This window comes from Dermacentor andersoni, chromosome 8, assembly GCF_023375885.2.
Source record: "Dermacentor andersoni chromosome 8, qqDerAnde1_hic_scaffold, whole genome shotgun sequence".
Taxonomy (NCBI): Eukaryota; Metazoa; Arthropoda; class Arachnida; order Ixodida; family Ixodidae; genus Dermacentor; species Dermacentor andersoni.
This window is the reverse complement of record NC_092821.1, coordinates 149,589,389-149,608,669: the sequence shown is the minus strand read 5'-3', so window position 1 is coordinate 149,608,669 and position 19,281 is coordinate 149,589,389. Positions and strand designations below refer to the sequence as shown.

Genomic DNA, 19,281 nt, shown 5'->3' with positions numbered 1-19,281 from the left:
AATTTGTATACTTTAATTTCTCAAATAATTGTACTTTACGGAAATGGGATGCCTACTTCAATTATGCAATTGTAGCGGTAAAATTGGTGCTTACGTTTAGAAGTTACCAATTTAGGTGATTTCTGTGATGACCTTGAGGGCCTAATTAAAGCAAATTTCCTGACAGTCCGTAGGCTTGTAACATTTTTTTGACATACAGCAAATTTTGTTTGAATCAGTTGTTGCCTGACGAGAACATTTCCGCATTTCACGCATGCCCACAGAGAAAAATCAGAATTGGCCTCAAACGAACACTCGCTCTTAGTGGACGCTGGCATAGCTACGGCCTAGCCTCGGTGGGAATGTCGCTGTGGGCATGTCATGCAATTTTGCTGTCATTTTGCCTACATCTGATGGCCGCTGACCTGCTGTGGAACTTGTGAGGAGCTAAGTCTTCCCAAGCAGTCCATGCAGTGCCGTCAAGACATCTTTTTTTGTCAAAGGGAAGTGGGGAACCCAGTGTTAAATTTCAAGTGCAACGCAACATTGCTCAAGCTGCTTGATGATTATAGGACAAAAGGTTCGCGATTGTCTACTTAGGGACCTGTGGTTACACAGCCTTGCCCGTCTCTCCTTTCTCAGTTGCAGCTGGTGTTGGTAGGTTGCATGACAGCAAAGTTTGTCGGTACAGCAGTGCGTGGTTCAGATTAAGAGCAGGAATCCCACGCAGACAGACACAGACCTCTGCGCTACTGTAACGAACACTGCGATTGGTCTTGTTGGTGTGGATATGTGGCTGTAGGCAACGCAGAGGATAAATATGTAACAGATGACACAAGCACCATAAGTCTGTCTTCTGTTACTTGTGTGTCCATCTTCTCGGTGCATATTTCAATGCATGCTGCTGACCACCCATCTGCACTAACGCGGCAACAGTGCTGCCACCTGTAGCTCGATCTTGTAGCACATAGTACAGATCGGTGTGGCAGCAAAAAACCCATGCATATTTTTGAATGATGCAAAAACTCTAGAGCTTCTTATGAACTCTGATTCAGAAGTCTTCAGGGTTGGTTACAAGGTGACATCGAATGGGCGAAATGCGAAAACACCAGCGTACTTAGATTTAGGTGCATGTTAAAGAACCACAGGTGGTCCGAATTTCCAGTCCCCCACTACGGTGTGCCTCATAATCAGATCGTGGTTTTGGCATGTAAAACCCCATAATTAAATTTTTTTTTAAGGTGCCATCGAGCAACAATGAGTCAAAGAGGCCATGTTTCCTGAAAAACCCTACTTATTCGAATTAAAATATTAGAAAAAGTTCTAGTTTTTGTTTTAATGAACAGATTTTAAAATTTGTATAAGATTCAGCAGTGTATGACCAAATAAATAGTATTTTGATTTAAAGCCTGCTAATGTGTTACTTAGACAGAAATTTGTTGCACTTTAGAAAAACGTCCTGCATCTAAAGGCTTAACGAGTTGTCTTTATTCACTTTGTGGCAAAAGAACAATTATTGCTGGAACACATTACGGCTAGACTTGCCCGTGTTGAATTTCTCACCCAAATCTCTATGCCAGTACACTAGTGTGATGTTACAGAATTTAAAAGTATCCCATCGTATACAGATAATTAGGGGTGTGCATATATTAAAAACTTTTTGATAAAGCATTGACTAGTCACTGTTCATAAATGCTAATGTTTTCCTAATACCTTTAGAATATTTCAAAATGTCAGCTGTGCCCAAATAGACAAAGTTGTAGCGAAAGTATGATAAATCTTCACCCCCATGGGCTTAGCACAGACATAAAACATGAGAACTTGCTCAGTGGAGCAGGCGAGTCACTTAGGTCGCCATACTTTACAGACTATACAGCGATCACTTGTGATATCTGAAGAGCTCTGGGCATGCAAAGAACCTATTTGCTTGCTCCTAATACTCCACTTATACTTTTACTAAACTCTTTATAATGTACTGTGTAAGGACGCAAACATGCAAACGTTAAGAATACTGGGATGTGAACATCATATTAATTGTAAAAATGGCTATTCATAATTGGAAAGCTATTCGAAAACGTTTCTTGATTCAATTCATTTGTCGCATTATTCGATTCGTATTAAATTCGGTCTGAAGAATAACTATTCCCACATCCCTAGCAAATACTGACTCAACATGGACTGTTTAAATACCATTGGTCAGTTGACACATAGAAATATTACTCAGTAAAAAATAGATTTTTTGAGTGGTTCTGATTCACTTCGAATTTTGCTTTGAAAAACTTGTTACAACTCGCTGTTTTGATGCTCCTTTCAAAATCTTACGGAGGCACCATTTCACATTCGCTGCTTGACGTGTCATCAGTAATGGCATTGGGAAGTCAGCGTTGTACTTGTTTCCCTAAGGGGAAGAGATCTTGCTGAAATTTCGGGTGTGCCATTTGAAAAAGATGGCTACATTAACGTTAGGCAGCCATTGAGGATCAAGTAGTGTACTTTCAATGTCCAGGTGCGCATGCACGCAGGCAGGGGTTCCCGATAGTGCCGCATGAGCCGTTAGTCGGGCGTCTGGCCAACATAATCCCAAAACTGAGACATGAAAGTACTCTCCACCAATATACAGTTCACTAGACCTGAGCAGACACTGTCCAAACTTGGGACATTGTGCTAGGCTGCCGAGGGAACTTTAGGGCTGCGTCACTTCCAGTATTTCGTGTTTGTCCTCTGGCTTGCACTAAGCTTCACCCCACAGTAAGCGCGACCGCTTTGCTATTTGCAGGAACTAGATTTACGAATGCAGCTTAGCTTGATGTTCCTCTTCTGTGTCCTGTTAAAAACTGCAGGATAATGGTTTGGCTGCTGCAGAGACGGCAGCCACGGTGCTCAGGCACAGCATCTCTCCGTGGACAGGTCGAGGATGTCGAGGTTCCACTTCATAGGGATTTGGCGCGCCAGTGGGTGTGCCAGTGGCGCTGTGCTTTGTCACCTTGTGAACTGTGGTTGCTGCACACCTGTTTATCGCACTGCTCTGGTGCAAGCTCGAGTAAGCCATGGACGATGACCGCGTGTACACTTGAAGAGCACTAATCATGTTTGGAACTGATACTTCGAGCAGGCTAGCTAGCTGTAGGCGACATCACTGAGGAATTCCTTGAAAAAGAAAATTCGCTACGTAAAGAGGAGTTTCCGGCTTCCTGGTTGGCGTATGTGGGGCAGCTACCACATCCGCCATGGCGAAACGTGGCTAACCACGTTTAGGGAAAAGGGCTAGTGGCAGCAGATATTACCGCACTTGCCGCTTGCAGGGGAGCAAAAAAAAAGTTAGACGTTTCCATCGAGATCTCACGTGACACACCCGGTGGCGCTGATAACGCTAGTGCCTCCTGTGAGGAGCCCTGGCGGGGGAGGTCTCCCCGTCCTCCCCCAACCTGCTGTGGCTTGTCTGCCCACTTGCGCAGGTGGCCATCTTGGGACACGAACATTGCCACAGCTTTCAAATGGGAAACTAGGACCATAAATTCAATGGGCTGCCACCAATCTGTCAGAAACGAGTTGGCGCACACTCAAAATGGGACTTGGGAACAAAACAATTCAATGCGTGTTCTGAAAGTGACTTTTCAACCGTGCAGCTCCTTTGGCACTGTGAATTAAACCACTATTTTATTTTTGCCATTTCTTTTTCGTAGAGTGTAACACAGTTTTTCATACTTTGAAGGTGTGCATTGGTCTTGCTGATGACGTCTCGCTTCCGCTGCGTTCTTTCTCGTCCTGCTTCTGCCCCCCACTCCTTTCTTTTTCTGCAGTGGAGGACAGGGCGATGCTGAAGTTCATTCGCGACCGGACAGCAGCGCCCTACTTCTCCAACCTTGTCTACTTCATCGGCAAGCACGTCCTCGAGCTGGACAACTGTGCCATGCATGCCGAGTGAGTGTCCCTGCTTTTCTTCGTGTCTACAGGGTGGAAGAGCATGACAGCAGGGCTCGCAAAGGTTCATCCGACAAATGCAATGAATGTATGGGGCTTAGTATCGCTTGTTGTTGGTCTAGTTGGTTCGTAGTTCAAAGAAGACACCAGAAATATGACAGAGGCTTCATCTTGTCGTTCCATTGTAGCCTTGGTGGCCTATGTCCCATCTCTTTTGTGTCTTGTATTTTTAACAAAAGAAATATTTCAGCTATGTGAGTAAATTGCCCTTCTGCAATACCAAAAAAGAAAAGAGGGACCGTGGCGTGCGCTTGCCGTCAAAAGCGCTCGTAAATGCTGTTGTCAAAACTCTGCCGCAGAGCACGAGAAAAACTGGAGAATGAAGGCTCCTGTTTGAAAAAGGAAGGTCCCGAGTCTTTGCACTTTTTAGCCATGAGAGGCCTATTGAGGCTTCAGCATAATGCTCTGAAAGTAATACGGTATATATTCAACTGTGGCGAGCCGGTATTGAGTGGCAACCCAAACTGAAACTTGGTTTGACATAAAGACAACAAAGTACAAAGGTGACATATTTTCAATCACTGCGAGTCTCAATTCACTGGCTAATCAGCACTGAAACTCAGATTGGTAGATTACGATCGGTGAATACTCAGAGTACAATCAGAGCCAAGAACTCGCTATCCAGCTTTCAGTAGAGACGTAAAAAAAGAGCTAGCGTGTCTATGCAAAAGGCAAAGTAAGTCAGATCTCCTTGCACCCTCTTCAAAGATGTAGACGTAGAATGCAAATGAATCATTCAGTGTGTTAGTGTGGAAGAGGTGCCCGAAAATGGAGTTCGTACTCCTGAGAACATTAGAAACTGCAGCAACATTAGAGCGTTGGCTGTGCTGCAGTTCAGTGAGGGGCATGCGGCACCAAGAGGGCGCTTCGCAAGCTGGAGCTGGATTGTGGAGTTCAGACAACGAAGCGTGTCTAGCAAGCAGCAACTATGGGAAACATTTTACTAGCACAGACAGGGGTGCTTGTCAATTTTAAAGCTGTAAAAAAAACAAAACAAAACAAAAAAGTGAAGCAATTGAGGGAAGATGGGGGGGGGGGGGGGGCATCAAGCACTGTCATGTTGATGAAGTGGGCACATCATACACAGTAGGGGCCTTCGATTAATCATTATTCACTATAAAGTAAAGTGGCATGTTCTGCTGCTATTGAATTGATTTTTCTCAGTCTGCAATAAGCAGCACCTTTAGGAAAACTATAGTTTCCAAACTACCTTGCCAAGAGCTGCTTTTAAGGTGGTTTCTATAGTGAAATTGTGTCGGGAACAAGGTAAGGTGCTTGTAGGTTTCTGAGTTTTCTCTACAACACTGAAAATATTAGATATTTGACATACGTTGACAATGCAAAAACGTACGGTATTCAAGTGACACGAGTTTTATAGAAACGGCATAGAAGAAGCAAGTGGCTGCACGCTTATCCTGCACTATAGACTGCCTAGAAGGTTTTTATTAAAAAATAACGAATACTACCTCTACTATTTCTGAAATGATAGTTTGCCTAACCTGACACACTCAGCATGTGTGCCAGCACGTGTACTATGAATGAATGAATGAATGAATGCATGATTGTTTATTTTGACATGTCTATTGCATTTCTCGCATGCGGGCATGTCTATTTTTTGCACAGGCACGGCAACAGCACTCGGCTCTCTGATCTGGTGGCCGAGCACCTGGACCACCTCCACTACATGAACGACATCCTGTGCCTTCGCATCGAAGCCCTGAACGCGGTGCTCACCGACCACCTCCTCAACCGGCTCCTGGTGCCCCTTTACGTGTACTCGCTCGTCCAGGGACCCCACCCGTGCCTGGCGGTGAGTGTTCGCGTGTCTTGCACCGACTAACTTTGTTTCCTGGGGAAACTGCAGCTCCTGCTTGTCAGTCCGGACAGTAATGAATCGGCCCGGCAGTCGGCTTATTCAGTGAACCGCCCTTAATACACGTGACGGAACAAACGTGCACTTACGTAACAAAATTGCACTTTCTCTGCTAGACGGGGCATCATGCGACTACACATCGTGGACTGCTGTTCGTAGCGCCTCAGCCGCGACGAGCACGAACTGAAAATGCCAAGCTATTTCTTGCATTATGATTCTGGATTCTGATAGTCAAACAAGGTTTATTTAGCCTACAATGCTTTGTAAGTCTGGAAACAAGTGTTGTCCTTTTGCTGACAAGACCATTTTCGAGGAGACGACAAACTCGTCGTTGTCTATGTCCGACAAAACGTCAACCATCACAACAACAAAAACAATTTTTTTTCTAAGACCACCATCTGTACACTAATCATCTCAAACCTGTCTACTGAGAGCATTTGTGGAGAGTGTAGGGTACAGATAAGTAGCATCTCTTTTTTACTGTCATCTGCTGGCCTCATCCATCGAGTGTGGCTACTCTTTGCAGCCGGATAGGCTTCGGGATTGTCTGTGAAGGGCAAATACAGCAGAGCAAATACAGCACGGTAATCCACTCGCTATTCATACGAGTGCATGCTCGCATACTCTTTCGCATGGGTTTGTCATGTATTTGCTGTGCCAACTTCTAGGCTGTCATTTTCGTGACCGGCGTGGCGTTGCTTCTTGCAGGACGACCGGAAGAAAGTCAGCAGCGTAGTCTCCTTGTTCCTCTTGTCACAGGTGAGCATGCTGGAATGTTGTCATTTGTGATTTCAGCAGTGCCTGCATGAAACTTTTCTGTTTTGGGCTATTGTACACCAGACTTCCGTATTGCAGTGCCAGATTAGTTCAGTTGCTGTGGTGTTGTGCTGCTGCACAAGGGATTGCAGATTTCGCTTCAGGCTATGGCGGCTGCATTCTGATGAGTGCAGAATGAAAGTGACGTTGTGCGTATTGGGACTTCAGTGCGCTTAAAAGAAACTTAAGAGTGTTGCGTGTTAGCACTGATCCCAGATTGGTGTAATGGCACCACACAGTGTAAACAAAGATGGATAAAGGCACACAGGACACAAGCATCATGTCCTGAGTGTTTTTAGCAGTCTTCTTTTACTTTCTGTGGAGCCATTACACCAGCATGAACCCATACCAACTAGCCCAACACACAGTCCTTCTGAAAGTAAAATCGAGTCCTTTCTGAGCCTTCAATGTTTTACCCATCATAGCCTGTATGTTTAGTTGCTGTGTTTTCACATAAGGCCACCAGATCTATCAATAAAAAAAGTTTGCTATAGCCTTACCACACTGTAACTTGTTCTGGGTGTACATGAATAACCCCAGGGGGTCAAATGGCCAAAATTAATCCATAGCCATGCTCCCCCTTATCTCATTACTAAGTTGCTCCTGCCCTGTATGTTGCTTTGGTATGAGAAACACATTTGATGCTGCCACTCAATGTTACATTAGCCAGCCCCTTTTGCAGAATGTTGACTACAAACATTTATGCATAAAAATATTATCCAATAGGAAATCACTTTTTGAACGGTCCTGATTCAGTTTAGATTTTGCATTTCAAGTTTTAAGTGTTGCTGTTCAGAAGGTCCTTCTGGCATCCTTTGGAGTGGGCCACCGTGACATGGCATGACCTGTCAGCACTGCACTTCTTGTTTCATCGAGGAGAAAAACCCTTGTTAAAGTTTAGAGTATTTCAGTTGAAAAGGAAGGCTACATTAGTGTTTAGCAGCTGTTGGTGATCAGGTGTTGAAGCAGCATACATTCAAGGTTCATGTGCCCGTGCATGCATGCAGGTGTTCCTTATAGTGTCGCATGAGCCATTAGTCCGGCAGCTGGCGAACATCATCCTGAACCGAGACATGAAAGTGTTCACCTCACGGGCCAAGGACGACTCCGCCTCAAACAAGGTAATCGTTCCGTTCGGTTGCGTTCTGCTTTCAATTTTCTATATTGAACTGCTTCACATAGTCTTTGATTTTGATGTATATATCAGCGAACATTTGAGTTTCGTGAACTGAAGTTCGTCTTCAGAAGCTGGTCACAACTGGCTGTAGACCAGGGCTTGTGAGTTCCATATTTGACGCTCAACAATCTCTAAACTAAATGGAGCTGGGCAAGTCATGTAATGCATAGATTATGTAACCAACAGACTATTAGAATAGCAGCATGCTGGTCTAATAGACCATGGGTTATGTGGTTGGCACCCAGTGTCGTTACTAATGGGATTGGTTGCCAAGGGAATCAGAAAATGCAGTTGACGATAGCAGGAGATTAGGGAGTGGATGAGGTAGGGTAATCTCAAATCATAAGGTGGAATCAAGTTGACGTAAGATGCCGTGGATGTAAGATGGATTGACAACAATGAATCTGTAAGCGAACATTTTCTTTGAACACTTTGAACGCTTTGTCACTTTGCTGTCAGTGTTCCATTTTTCACTGAAACCTCAGTCGTTGAGATGCATGTTCTCACTAATATGTGCTTGCCATAGTTGTTTCCTATGTGGGACAGAGGCCCCATTACTGCGTGTGGACAATGCGAGTCACTCATTTGAATTGCTTGTGGCAATGCCATCCATGCTGGGGGCACAATCTGGTACTATAAAAGCCACTCAGTAATATGTCCTGCTGTCTTCTTGTGCTAATCTACAAGTACTGCTTGTTTTCCCATCATCATCTGCATCATCTGAGTGTAACACAGTTACACTCTCATGCACATAAAACATCAGAATTTGTTTTTTCTTGAACAAAGAAAAATGCATTTGCACTTTCTTTCATATGCTTATAATCATTGGTAGCATCCCCTGTCTGTCTTGCATTTGCCTTCAGAGTGACTTGGGCAGCGAGCCCGAGTTTGCGGCGCCCGAGGAAACGCTCGAAAAGAGCTTGGAGACGTGGACAGCTGTGGCCCCGGCGAGCGAGGCCATGGCAGCCATGAGCGCCGAGGAACAGGGCTGCCGCGGCGACCCTCACGCTAGCGGCTCGGCTACGACAACGCCGACCAACTCTTACCCGCCTGGCCTGCACCCATCGGTGCCCTGCCACCCAGAGGACGGCGATCACTCCCAGCCGGCGTCAACGACTGACTGTAAGTTTGTTGCCACCGTGTTTCAGGTGCTGCATGCACCTCTACTGGAGAGCTTTAGCTGGTACTATATGGTTTTAGCATTATTGTTTTAGTGGACAGACTTACCAGGATGAAAGCGCCATAGAATTTGATAACATTAATAGGGGCAATCCAGCACAGCAGTTGCTCTACCATCGCAGGAATCCTAGCTAGCACATGAACTTTTCCTATTTGGTACAGTTCGCTTATATACCTCAGAAAGGGACACTAAAGAGAAACATAGTTTGAGTTGTTTTTGCAAGTGACTTACAGAATACCAAGAAAATCCACTCTTGCGGTGAAGACATTCGGTATGCCAGAAAAGACACAAAAGCAAGAGACGGCTGGTGGTGCTGCAGTGAAATTTACTCAAAAGCTTGCTGTGACATCATAGATTTTGACAACACCTGCTTAGGCCTAGTTAGTATTTTATTGGTAAATGCATCGTATTCTAAAGGAGGCAAAAACTGAACTCTGGAAGTTTGAAAAACTTTTGCTGAACCACAACGGCGAAAATTGGAAAAAAATGCTTTGACGTCCATGACATCACACTGACGTACTGGCTTTGAGGTTTTGGGGCAGTTTGCGACTACACATTGACGTACAGACCTTGAGGTATTGGCGTGAAAAAAAAAAAAAAAACGCTTTGCCTGTCTTTTTTTCTTCTTCTAATAATCAACCTATTACCGCAAAATCATTAAAAGTAGAGTTCTTCAAGAAATACCTTGTCAATCTAAACCGATCCAGTGTTTTCTTTTTAGGATTCCTTTTACTACCTAGCCCAAGCTGTACGTGTCCTTGCTGTTTGTACCGATATTGCGAAAGACAAGCCGTACTGGCGCAGGCCACAGCTTCTCCTGTTATGCTTGCTGGCAACAAGCCACTCTCGTCAAGTTGGTTTGCATGAAAAGCAAAAAGAGCTGGCAGCTACATATTCTGTTTCTCTGCTCAAGTTCATAAGAATGAACTGGAACATTCTTCTATTGTGCAATGCTTCTAGGTGCATAACCTGATGGTATTGGGAAGTCTTGCACTGCTATGGAAAAGCATAGGGAATGTAGCTACACAATTCATTGAGATCCAGTCGGTTTGAGCGCAGCGTCACCAGATATCGTTAGCGGCACTTCTGTTTGCAGTTATGCGCCAGTGCTCTGCTAGAACGGGAACGCTAATATAGTTATATCCCTCCAACGGGACGCGAGATGAAGTAGTGAACAGGAGGAGCGGTAAGCATTCCGCTTTCAAGATTTTAGCAATTCCCTTTCAGTGCCCAGTTGAAGGGGCAAAAGCCCCAAAGGCCTTTGCGATGTCCAGTGGGAAAATGCGAACACGAAGAAAATAGCCATAAGTTCTTGCTCGGCACGTAGTTGAAGCGATGAGGCTAGCGCAGAAGCCACATTTGCTGCTTGACAGGTAGTAACGTAAAAAAGAGCCCATTGTAGGAGAAATCAGGTTCAAGAGGGGGGAACTTTGGGCCAGTTGGTCCGACATGTTTAAAGAGGAAAAGAACTGCGACTTCAGACAGGACATGAGACGAAGTAGTAAACAGGACGAGCGGTAAAAGCTTTAAGATCTTAGCTATTCTCTTCCAGTGCCCAGTTGAAGGGGCGAAAGCCCCACAGGCCCTTGCGGTGTCCTTTGCGATGTTTGGGGCTTTCGCCCCTTCAACTGAGTACTGGAAGAGAATCGCTAAAATCTTTAAAGCGGGGAATGCTTACCACTCGTCCTGTCCATTACTTCGTCTCGCGTCCCGTCTGAAGTCGCGTTTCTTTTCCTCTTTAAACATGTCAGACCAACTGACCCAATGTTCCCCCTCTAGTTATATCCCCTTCAGGCACTTTGTGCGCGATTGTGCTTGCCACGATAGTGCACCGAACGCAAATGCACTTATGAAAACAATGATATTTGAAATGTGTTGCAAACATCATGAAACACCTCTGATTACAGTTGCCGACCGATTTTCCGGACTCCAAAAATTCGGACATGCCCGATTATTCGGTCAGCTTCGCGGCACCGCCGTTCTCCCCATAGACCATAATGTATAACAACTGCCGAAAGTTCGGACACCTTGCAACCTCTCGTCTGATTTTTCGGACACTCCTTGAGCCAACTCGATCGAGGGCATCATGCACAGACTCTGACCGGCGCATAGTTCGACTTGCTGAACGCCCCCCCCCCCCCCCTTTTTTTTCTCTTTTTTTTTTTTTTTTTCCGGAGCCTCCTCGATGCCCCACGAAGTGGCGCTACTGGAAATCCCCGCTCATCATCATCGTTTCTGTCTGGTTCGATAGAGTGGCCGTACAGCAGTTCCGGTTTCAGCTTAGTAAGCCATGTCAAGACAATCCAGCAGCTGATTTGTTTCTTTCGCGCACGACGCTACGAGCAGGCCGCGTTTTTCGTTTGTGCGACTGGTGTCGGCACGGTGGTGTTTGCTTTGTGTGCTGTGTCGAGGTTTCGGTGTTCCAACGCGGCGTACGGAAACATCGCGTCGAGTGTCTAATGGCGCCGACAGTGCCCGCGCAGACTGCGCTGGGGAATGCCGGCAAGCGGGTGCCGGGAGGCCTAAGATTTGTCGCCTTCCGATGTGCTCCCTACTGACGCGGAAAATGTTCTGCCGAGACCTGCGCAGTGGTTGCATTGCGATTCCGGACACCGTCTCATTTGACAGTTTCACAGGTGCTGACACTGCTGTACTGACATGCGCAGAACTCGACGACGGCGAGATCATTCGTCAGGTTTCTGCTGCACCCATTCTCTATGCTGCACCGCCGGACGATGACTCCGAGTCGGAATATGACGCACCTTGTGCTACGCTGCCGTCGCATGCGGAGCGTGCACAAGCAGTGACTGTGCTTTCAGCCGCCTATAGTGACCGTGCGACCCTCTCCGAGATTCAGGCTTATCTGATTGCGCGTAAACAGAACAGCGTGCAACGGCGCACTCACGATTTCTTCAAGCCTAATGCCGAACCCGAATAAGTACGTGGAAATAAAGGATTTCATTTTTTTTTTTTCTTGATCTGCTTTTTCGGACACCTGTTTATTCGGACATTTCCGCAGTCCCCGTGAGGTCCGAATTAACGGTCGGCGACTGTAAACCTGTGCTGCAAGTTTGAATAATATGTGCAAGGTGTTCTAGTAAAATGAGTTGGAGGGTAGTAGATGGCTGGGCATTTGCTCTTGGTACCAGCATGCAATCATGTAGTGGGTTCACTCTTTTCATTTTTGTTCATAACCTCCTACGTCCAGCATGTATTTCAAGCGTGGATGACTTCCTTCCAAGTATGCCAGACATGATATAGTATATGTTACCATACGTGAAGTGTTCTCGCATAAAGGCCACATTCTGAAAACTTGACAAAACGTACTGGAGAAATGAAAACTCTTAATCCATTCTGCACTAGCACACCTTTTGTGAAACTATGGCAAGACAAAATTTTCAATGAGCAGAATTAATTGGCCGCTTAAATGGGTATGCACCACCAGAAGCTTTTCGTTGAAAAATTTTTGTATGCAGTTCTATAATTGCATTTGTTTTCCATGTTATTCGTGTGAGTAGGTTTTGCGTGACTTCCTATTCATTTCTGCATGAGCTAGAGGAAAAGCATGTGGCAATATTGCACTGCATAAGAAACCGTTTCGGTGCGGCTGCCTCATTGAGATCAGCTCCTAAAGCATCTCTGTTATCTCAAAGGCCAGTTGTCCTCGTACGATAGGCTGTACAAACTTTGACACAAACATGGGTGGACCTTGCAAGTCTGTTTATCTTGCTAGCACTTTAGCCTAACGGAAGTGCACTGAACTTACGGGCTACTAAACTGAGATTCCTAAACAATTTGGGCTTATCAGAGAATCTAATGGAGTTAATCTTAAGTGAAGGCCGATTAATTTTCATTTGGGCATTCATGCCTTCTCCCGCATCTCATCCCTTAGAGTGTCAACTGGTGGAGGCTAATTTGCAGCCTGCAATGTCACCTGTCATTAGTGGTGACCACTGCTCCATCAGCTGCTGTACCCTGCTCGCATTTTGTTGTCCTGTAGCAGATTCCGTCAACAACATGCGTGATAGTGATGGAGGTGTGGTTCTTTTGCAGGTGAGGTAAACCCTGCGTACCTACCCGACGGCCTCAACATCACGGATGAACAGAAAGCCCAGGCAGTTCAGAGGCTCAACATGGCTGCCATGGAGCAGCTCAGCCAGGGCTGGCCCCTCTGCGAGAGGTAGGGGCCCGGCGAGCACGACATTTCTGGCATAGTTGCCCACAAAAAACTAGATGGCGTTAGTGTCTGTGGGGGTTGCATACACAGTCGCCGACAGATTTTTCAGACTCAGAAAATTCGGACTTGATGGATATTCCGCACTTAATGAATGCGTCGTTCCCATAGAGCTAACCAGGGTTCCCATAGAGCTAACGCATTTGTGCGATTTATTTATCGGACGAATTTAGGCCTCAAAGTTCGATTTTCCGGACTAAATCGCTCGTTCCGAGCCATGCTACCCGCTCTTGGAGGCCGCCATGTTCGATATTCCATTGGCTGGGCCAGGCTTGGCCTTTAGTGGCCTGCTTTATAGCCTCCAAGGTTGGGAGGCGCATGCTATCAATAAAGAGCGCGTGCTATCCTCCGGTCTCGGAGGCCATGCCTGCTGTTTCTTTGCTGAAGATGCTTTTTTTTTTCCCAGTCGGCACTATTGTCATAGTCTCCTTGGCATGGAATCCTTTTCTTTAAATTTATATTCTTCTTTGTCTCTTTTTTTTTCAAAACAGTTTTCGTTGACATTCTGCACACGGTTTGTCCACAGAGCAAGTGCGTCTCGGAGACTTTGTCGCACCTTTGTGTGTTTGCACGGCTTCGCATTTGTGTGACCAGCGCCACCTCGTGTGCTTTCACGCCAAGTGTGCGAATAAACATGGCTCGTGTCATCGATATCCGTGGCGATCTCCGTTGGCAAGATCGGCAAAATGGCAACGCTCTTGGCGACTTTATGCGCAGACGTCACTCTTGCGCAAATCCAAGCAAATCTGATTGCCTCCACACATAGTACGAAGCAAGGCATTATTAAAATGTTTTTTTAAGCCGCTCTAAGCTTAATAAATTTTATTTTTTTGGCTGAACGAATTTTTCGGACTGTTAGATTTTTCGGACTATTTTTCAGTCCCTGCAAGGTCCAGAAAATTGGTCAGTGACTGTATTGTGGTTCAGGCAGCTGCATTATCCATTGGCTTTGTATGGTTATGGCTAAAAAAAAATTTGAGCCCCTTGGTTACCTCTCATTCATGAGAATGGTAGGTAGTGCATGTATTTGGAAGGTCCACAAGATAGGTTGTGGGGATGCGCGACCCTCGCGCCTCCCCTGATGTTTTTCCCGCATAGCGCATCCCCTGATATGCTGTTTTCCCGCACAGCTCGCGTGGCCTGGCGGTCGGAGTGGTTGAAGCGCAGTGCGAGAGATGGCGCTAGTGTTGCGCTGCTAACGCCGCCGACAGGCGAGGTTACTTGGACGCCGAAAGGAAGGCGCTTGGTCTCTTTGGGTTCGGGAAGCGAGCGGGAGCGGACGTGCCGCTCGCGCGTGCGGCGGCCATGCTTCTGCGAGACTGTCTCGCGTGGCCGCCTTCGACCGTGCCACGATTCGCGTGACTGTACACGCGAACGACCAGGCGTTGGGATCCAGCATGGGGCGAACATATTCGCTCGCAATGCGGTCGCGGTAAGTCGGACTTCTAGATTTGTCGCGCGCCCATCGGCATGTTTTGGGGATAGCAACTCGGCTAGCAGGCATTGGTCTATGAATGGTGCAATAAATGCCCTTGTGACTGTTTGCAATACTGTGTTGTCGTTCCTTTGTCCCAAGAGTGCGGAGGAGAACCCCGTATCTCCCACAAGGTCCATGCGTGAAGGTAATTGGGTTGGAGTGCATGCAACAGGCATGGCAAAGCCGTGGCCAACGGCTTATACCCCTGTTACACGGGCACCCGCGAACTCCGTTGAGCATGAAACTCCCTAACGGAGATTGACGGCAATGGAGTTGCGGCCGTGCTACACGGCACAGTGCGAGCTTTCGATGGGCGCCGCACGGGGTACAAACGGTGCTGCTGCGCTTACTTCCGCGTGCAACTGTTCACATATACGGTCGTCGTTAAAGTAATCTATGTGCATTTTTTTAACGCAGTACGTAATAATATAAAATCAGAGCGAGAAACCTTGCGGTACGTTACCGCAAGACTTTTGTTTTCCAAGCATAGCGAAGTTGCAAGCGATGCTGGCCACACTGCGCTCTTGCTTTCGTGCGTGGGCAGAACAGGTCACATTGTTGGGCCGGTGCGCTTCGAGTTGTGATTCCGCTGTGTAATCGCGCGTGTCTGTGTGTTCGCGGTGCACCGGGATCGCTCATGGTGCGTGTCACCCGGAGAATTTTACCCGTACGGCTTGAACGATACATGCGGCTCCCGTGCATATAAAAACAAACAAAATGGCGGAACGACGTTTCCCGATGCAGCGTGGTGAACTATTGGTGTAGAGAGTACAGGTGCTGATGCCCTTAAAAACAAATTAAAACTTCCATTATGTGGCATATACCCCAAGCAAAAAAACATAATAATGCTAAAATTTGTAAATGAACCAGTTCATCATCATCATCATCATCAGCCTAGTTACGCCCACTGCAGGGCAAAGGCCTCTCCCATACTTCTCCAACTACCCCGGTCATGTACTAATTGTGGCCATGTCTTAATGTCATCGTCTGAATGTCATCCGCCCACCTAACTTTCTGCCGCCCCTTACTACGCTTTCCTTCCCTTGGAATCCAGTCCGTAACTCTTAGTGACCATCGGTTATCTTCCCTCCTCATTACATGTCCGGCCCATGCCCATTTCTTTTTCTTGATTTCAACTAAGATGTCGTTCACCCGCGTTTGTTGCCTCACCCAATCTGCTCTTTTCTTATCCCTTAACGTTACACCCATCATTCTTCTTTCCATAGCTCATTGCGTCGTCCTCAATTTCAGCAGAACCCTTTTCGTAAGCCTCCAGGTTTCTGCCCCATATGTGAGTACTGGTAACACACAGCTGTTGTACACTTTCCTTTTGAGGGATAGTGGCAACCTGCTGTTCATGATTTGAGAATGCCTGCCAAACGCACCCCAACCCATTCTTATTCTTCTGGTTATTTCAGTCTCATGATCCGGATCCGTGGTCACTACCTGCCCTAAGTAGATGTATTCCCTTACCACTTCCAGTGCTTCGCTACCTATCGTAAACTGCTGTTCTCTTCCGAGACTGTTAAACAATACTTCAGTCTTCTGCAGATTAATTTTCAGACCCACCCTTCTGCTTTGCCTCTCCAGGTCAGTGAGCATGCATTGCAATTGGTCTCCTGAGTTGCTAAGCAAGGCAATATCATCAGCGAATCGCAAGTTGCTAAGGTATTCTCTATCAACTTTTATCCCCAATTCTTCCCACTCCAGGCCTCTGAATACCTCCTGTAAACATGCTGTGAATAGCATTGGAGATATCGTATCTCCCTGTCTGACACCTTTCTTTATAGGGATTTTGTTGCTTTCTTTGTGGAGGACTACGGTGGCTGTGGAGCCGCTATAGATATCTTCCAGTATTTTTACATATGGCTCATCTACACCCTGATTCCGTAATGCCTCCATGACTGCTGAGGTTTCGACTGAATCAAACGCTTTCTCGTAATCAATGAAAGCTATATATAAGGGTTGGTTATATTCTGCACATTTCTCTATCACTTGATTGATAGTGTGAATATGGTCTATTGTTGAGTAGCCTTTACGGAATCCTGCCTGGTCCTTTGGTTGACAGAAGTCTAAGGTGTTCCTGATTCTATTTGCGATTACCTTAGTAAATACTTTGTAGGCAACGGACAGTAAGCTGATCGGTCTATAATTTTTCAAGTCTTTGGCGTCCCCTTTCTTATGGATTAGGATTATGTTAGCGTTCTTCCAAGATTCCGGTACGCTCGAGGTTATGAGGCATTGCGTATACAGGGTGGCCAGTTTCTCTAGAAAAATCTGACCACCATCCTTCAACAAATCTGCTGTTACCTGATCCTCCCCAGCTGCCTTCCCCCTTTGCATAGCTCCTAAGGCTTTCTTTACTTCTTCTGGCGTTACCTGTGGGATTTCGAATTCCTCTAGGCTATTCTCTCTTCCACTATCGTCGTGGGTGCCACTGGTACTGTATAAATCTCTATAGAACTCCTCAGCCACTTGAACTATCTCATCCATATTAGTAACGATATTGCCGGCTTTGTCTCTTAACGCACACATCTGATTCTTGCCTATTCCTAGTTTCTTCTTCACTGTTTTTAGGCTTCCTCCGTTCCTGAGAGCCTGTTCAATTCTATCCATATTATAGTTCCTGATGTCCGCTGTCTTACGCTTGTTGATTAACTTAGAAAGTTCTGCCAGTTCTATTCTAGCTGTAGGATTAGAGGCTTTCATACATTGGCGTTTCTTGATCAGATCTTTCGTCTCCTGCAATAGCTTACTGGTTTCCTGTCTAACGGCGTTACCACCGACTTCTATTGCGCACTCCTTAATGACGCCCATGAGATTGTCGTTCATTGCTTCAACACTAAGGTCCTCTTCCTGAGTTAAAGCCGAATACCTGTTCTGTAGTTTGATCCGGAATTCCTCTAGTTTCCCTCTTACCGCTAACTCATTGATTGGCTTCTTGTGTACTAGTTTCTTTCGTTCCCTCCTCAAGTCTAGGCTAATTCGAGTTCTTACCATCCTGTGGTCACTGCAGCGTACCTTGCCGAGCACGTCTACATCTTGAATGATGCCAGGGTTCGCGCAGAGTATGAAGTCGATTTCATTTCTAGTCTCACCATTCGGGCTCCTCCACGTCCACTTTCGACTAACCCGCTTGCGGAAAAAGGTATTCATTATCCGCATATTATTCTGTTCTGCAACCTCTACTAATAATTCTCCTCTGCTATTCCTAGAGCCTATGCCATATTCCCCCACTGACTTGTCTCCAGCCTGCTTCTTGCCTACCCTGGCATTGAAGTCGCCCATCAGTATAGTGTATTTTGTTTTGACTTTACCCATCGCCGATTCTACGTCTTCATAAAAGCTTTCGACTTCCTGGTCATCATGACTAGATGTAGGAGCGTAGACCTGTACAACCTTCATTTTGTACCTCTTATTAAGTTTCACAACAAGACATGCCACCCTCTCGTTAATGCTATAGAATTCCTGTATGTTACCAGCTATTTCCTTATTAATCAGGAATCCGACTCCTAGTTCTAGTCTCTCCGCTAAGCCCCGGTAACACAGTACATGCCCGCTTTTTAGCACTGTATATGCTTCTTTTGTCCTCCTAACCTCACCGAGCCCTATTATATCCCATTTACTACCCTCTAATTCCTCCAATAACACTGCTAGACTCGCCTCACTAGATAGCGTTCTAACGTTAAACGTTGCCAGGTTCAGATTCCAATGGCGGCCTGTCCGGAGCCAGGTATTCTTAGCACCCTCTGCAGCGTCACAGATCTGACCGCCGCCGTGGTCAGTTGCTTCGCGGCTGCTGGGGACTGAGGGCCGGGGTTACGACGATTTTACTAGCGTGGTTTTTTGCTGAACTGTAGCTACCTGGGAACGAGAGTACTCCATCCAACCGTAATGGTCATTGCCGAACTCCCTTCGCCAAAAATCTCCATTTAACTTCCTTGGCGCAAGGGAGACCGTGTGACACGGAGCGCAACTCCATTGGTGTAAAGACGAAGGAGTTCAATGGAGTTCGCGGGTGCCCGTGTGACAGGGGTATTACTCCTATTTTTTTAAAACTACACTCATTGCTTTCTACCTGCACTAACATATGGGACAGAAAAAGACGCTCGTGTGTCTCCCGTCTTCTTTCACCATCCTCGTCTGATCGTGCGCTTAAAGTTTAGGTTACCCGCACTCATGCGCCAGCGCCCACTCAAACACACTCGTATGCACTCTCGCTTGCCGACCGTCACTCAGGTTGACATGTCCACTCAAACTCACCCGTCACTCACTTTAGTTCGTACTTACGTTTATCAGCACTCACTCTTGTTTATACTTACGTCCACCCATAGCTTTTGCCACTCACTAATGCTCCTATCTCGGCCTTTGAAGAGAGTGGGGTGCCAGTATTGGTCAGCGCGTTCGTGATGTAAACCCATTTTGAAGAACACTGAACAGCTCAGTCTAGACAAGCAGGGGCATCTACCATGAATGTATGTTGTTGTGGGTGTTTGTTTTTTGGCTTTATGGTTGATGCTTTGGGATTCTGAGTGTTCTCGTGTCTTCAAATTTGTGCAGCAAA

At 46.2% G+C, this 19,281-nt stretch overlaps 1 protein-coding gene across 2 annotated transcripts in view; it reads left to right on the top strand.

Moving 5' to 3' along the window:
- The window catches only part of ema (C-type lectin domain containing ema), a 78,616-nt gene that overhangs the window by 21,810 nt on the left and 37,525 nt on the right, over positions 1–19,281 (top strand). For both annotated transcript variants that reach the window (XM_050176594.3, XM_050176595.3), the window contains 6 exons: positions 3,780–3,900; positions 5,584–5,770; positions 6,542–6,592; positions 7,657–7,770; positions 8,690–8,948; positions 13,060–13,186. In XM_050176594.3, coding sequence (XP_050032551.2) covers positions 3,780–3,900; positions 5,584–5,770; positions 6,542–6,592; positions 7,657–7,770; positions 8,690–8,948; positions 13,060–13,186 — 859 coding nt within the window. The remainder of the gene's footprint in view (positions 1–3,779; positions 3,901–5,583; positions 5,771–6,541; positions 6,593–7,656; positions 7,771–8,689; positions 8,949–13,059; positions 13,187–19,281) is intronic.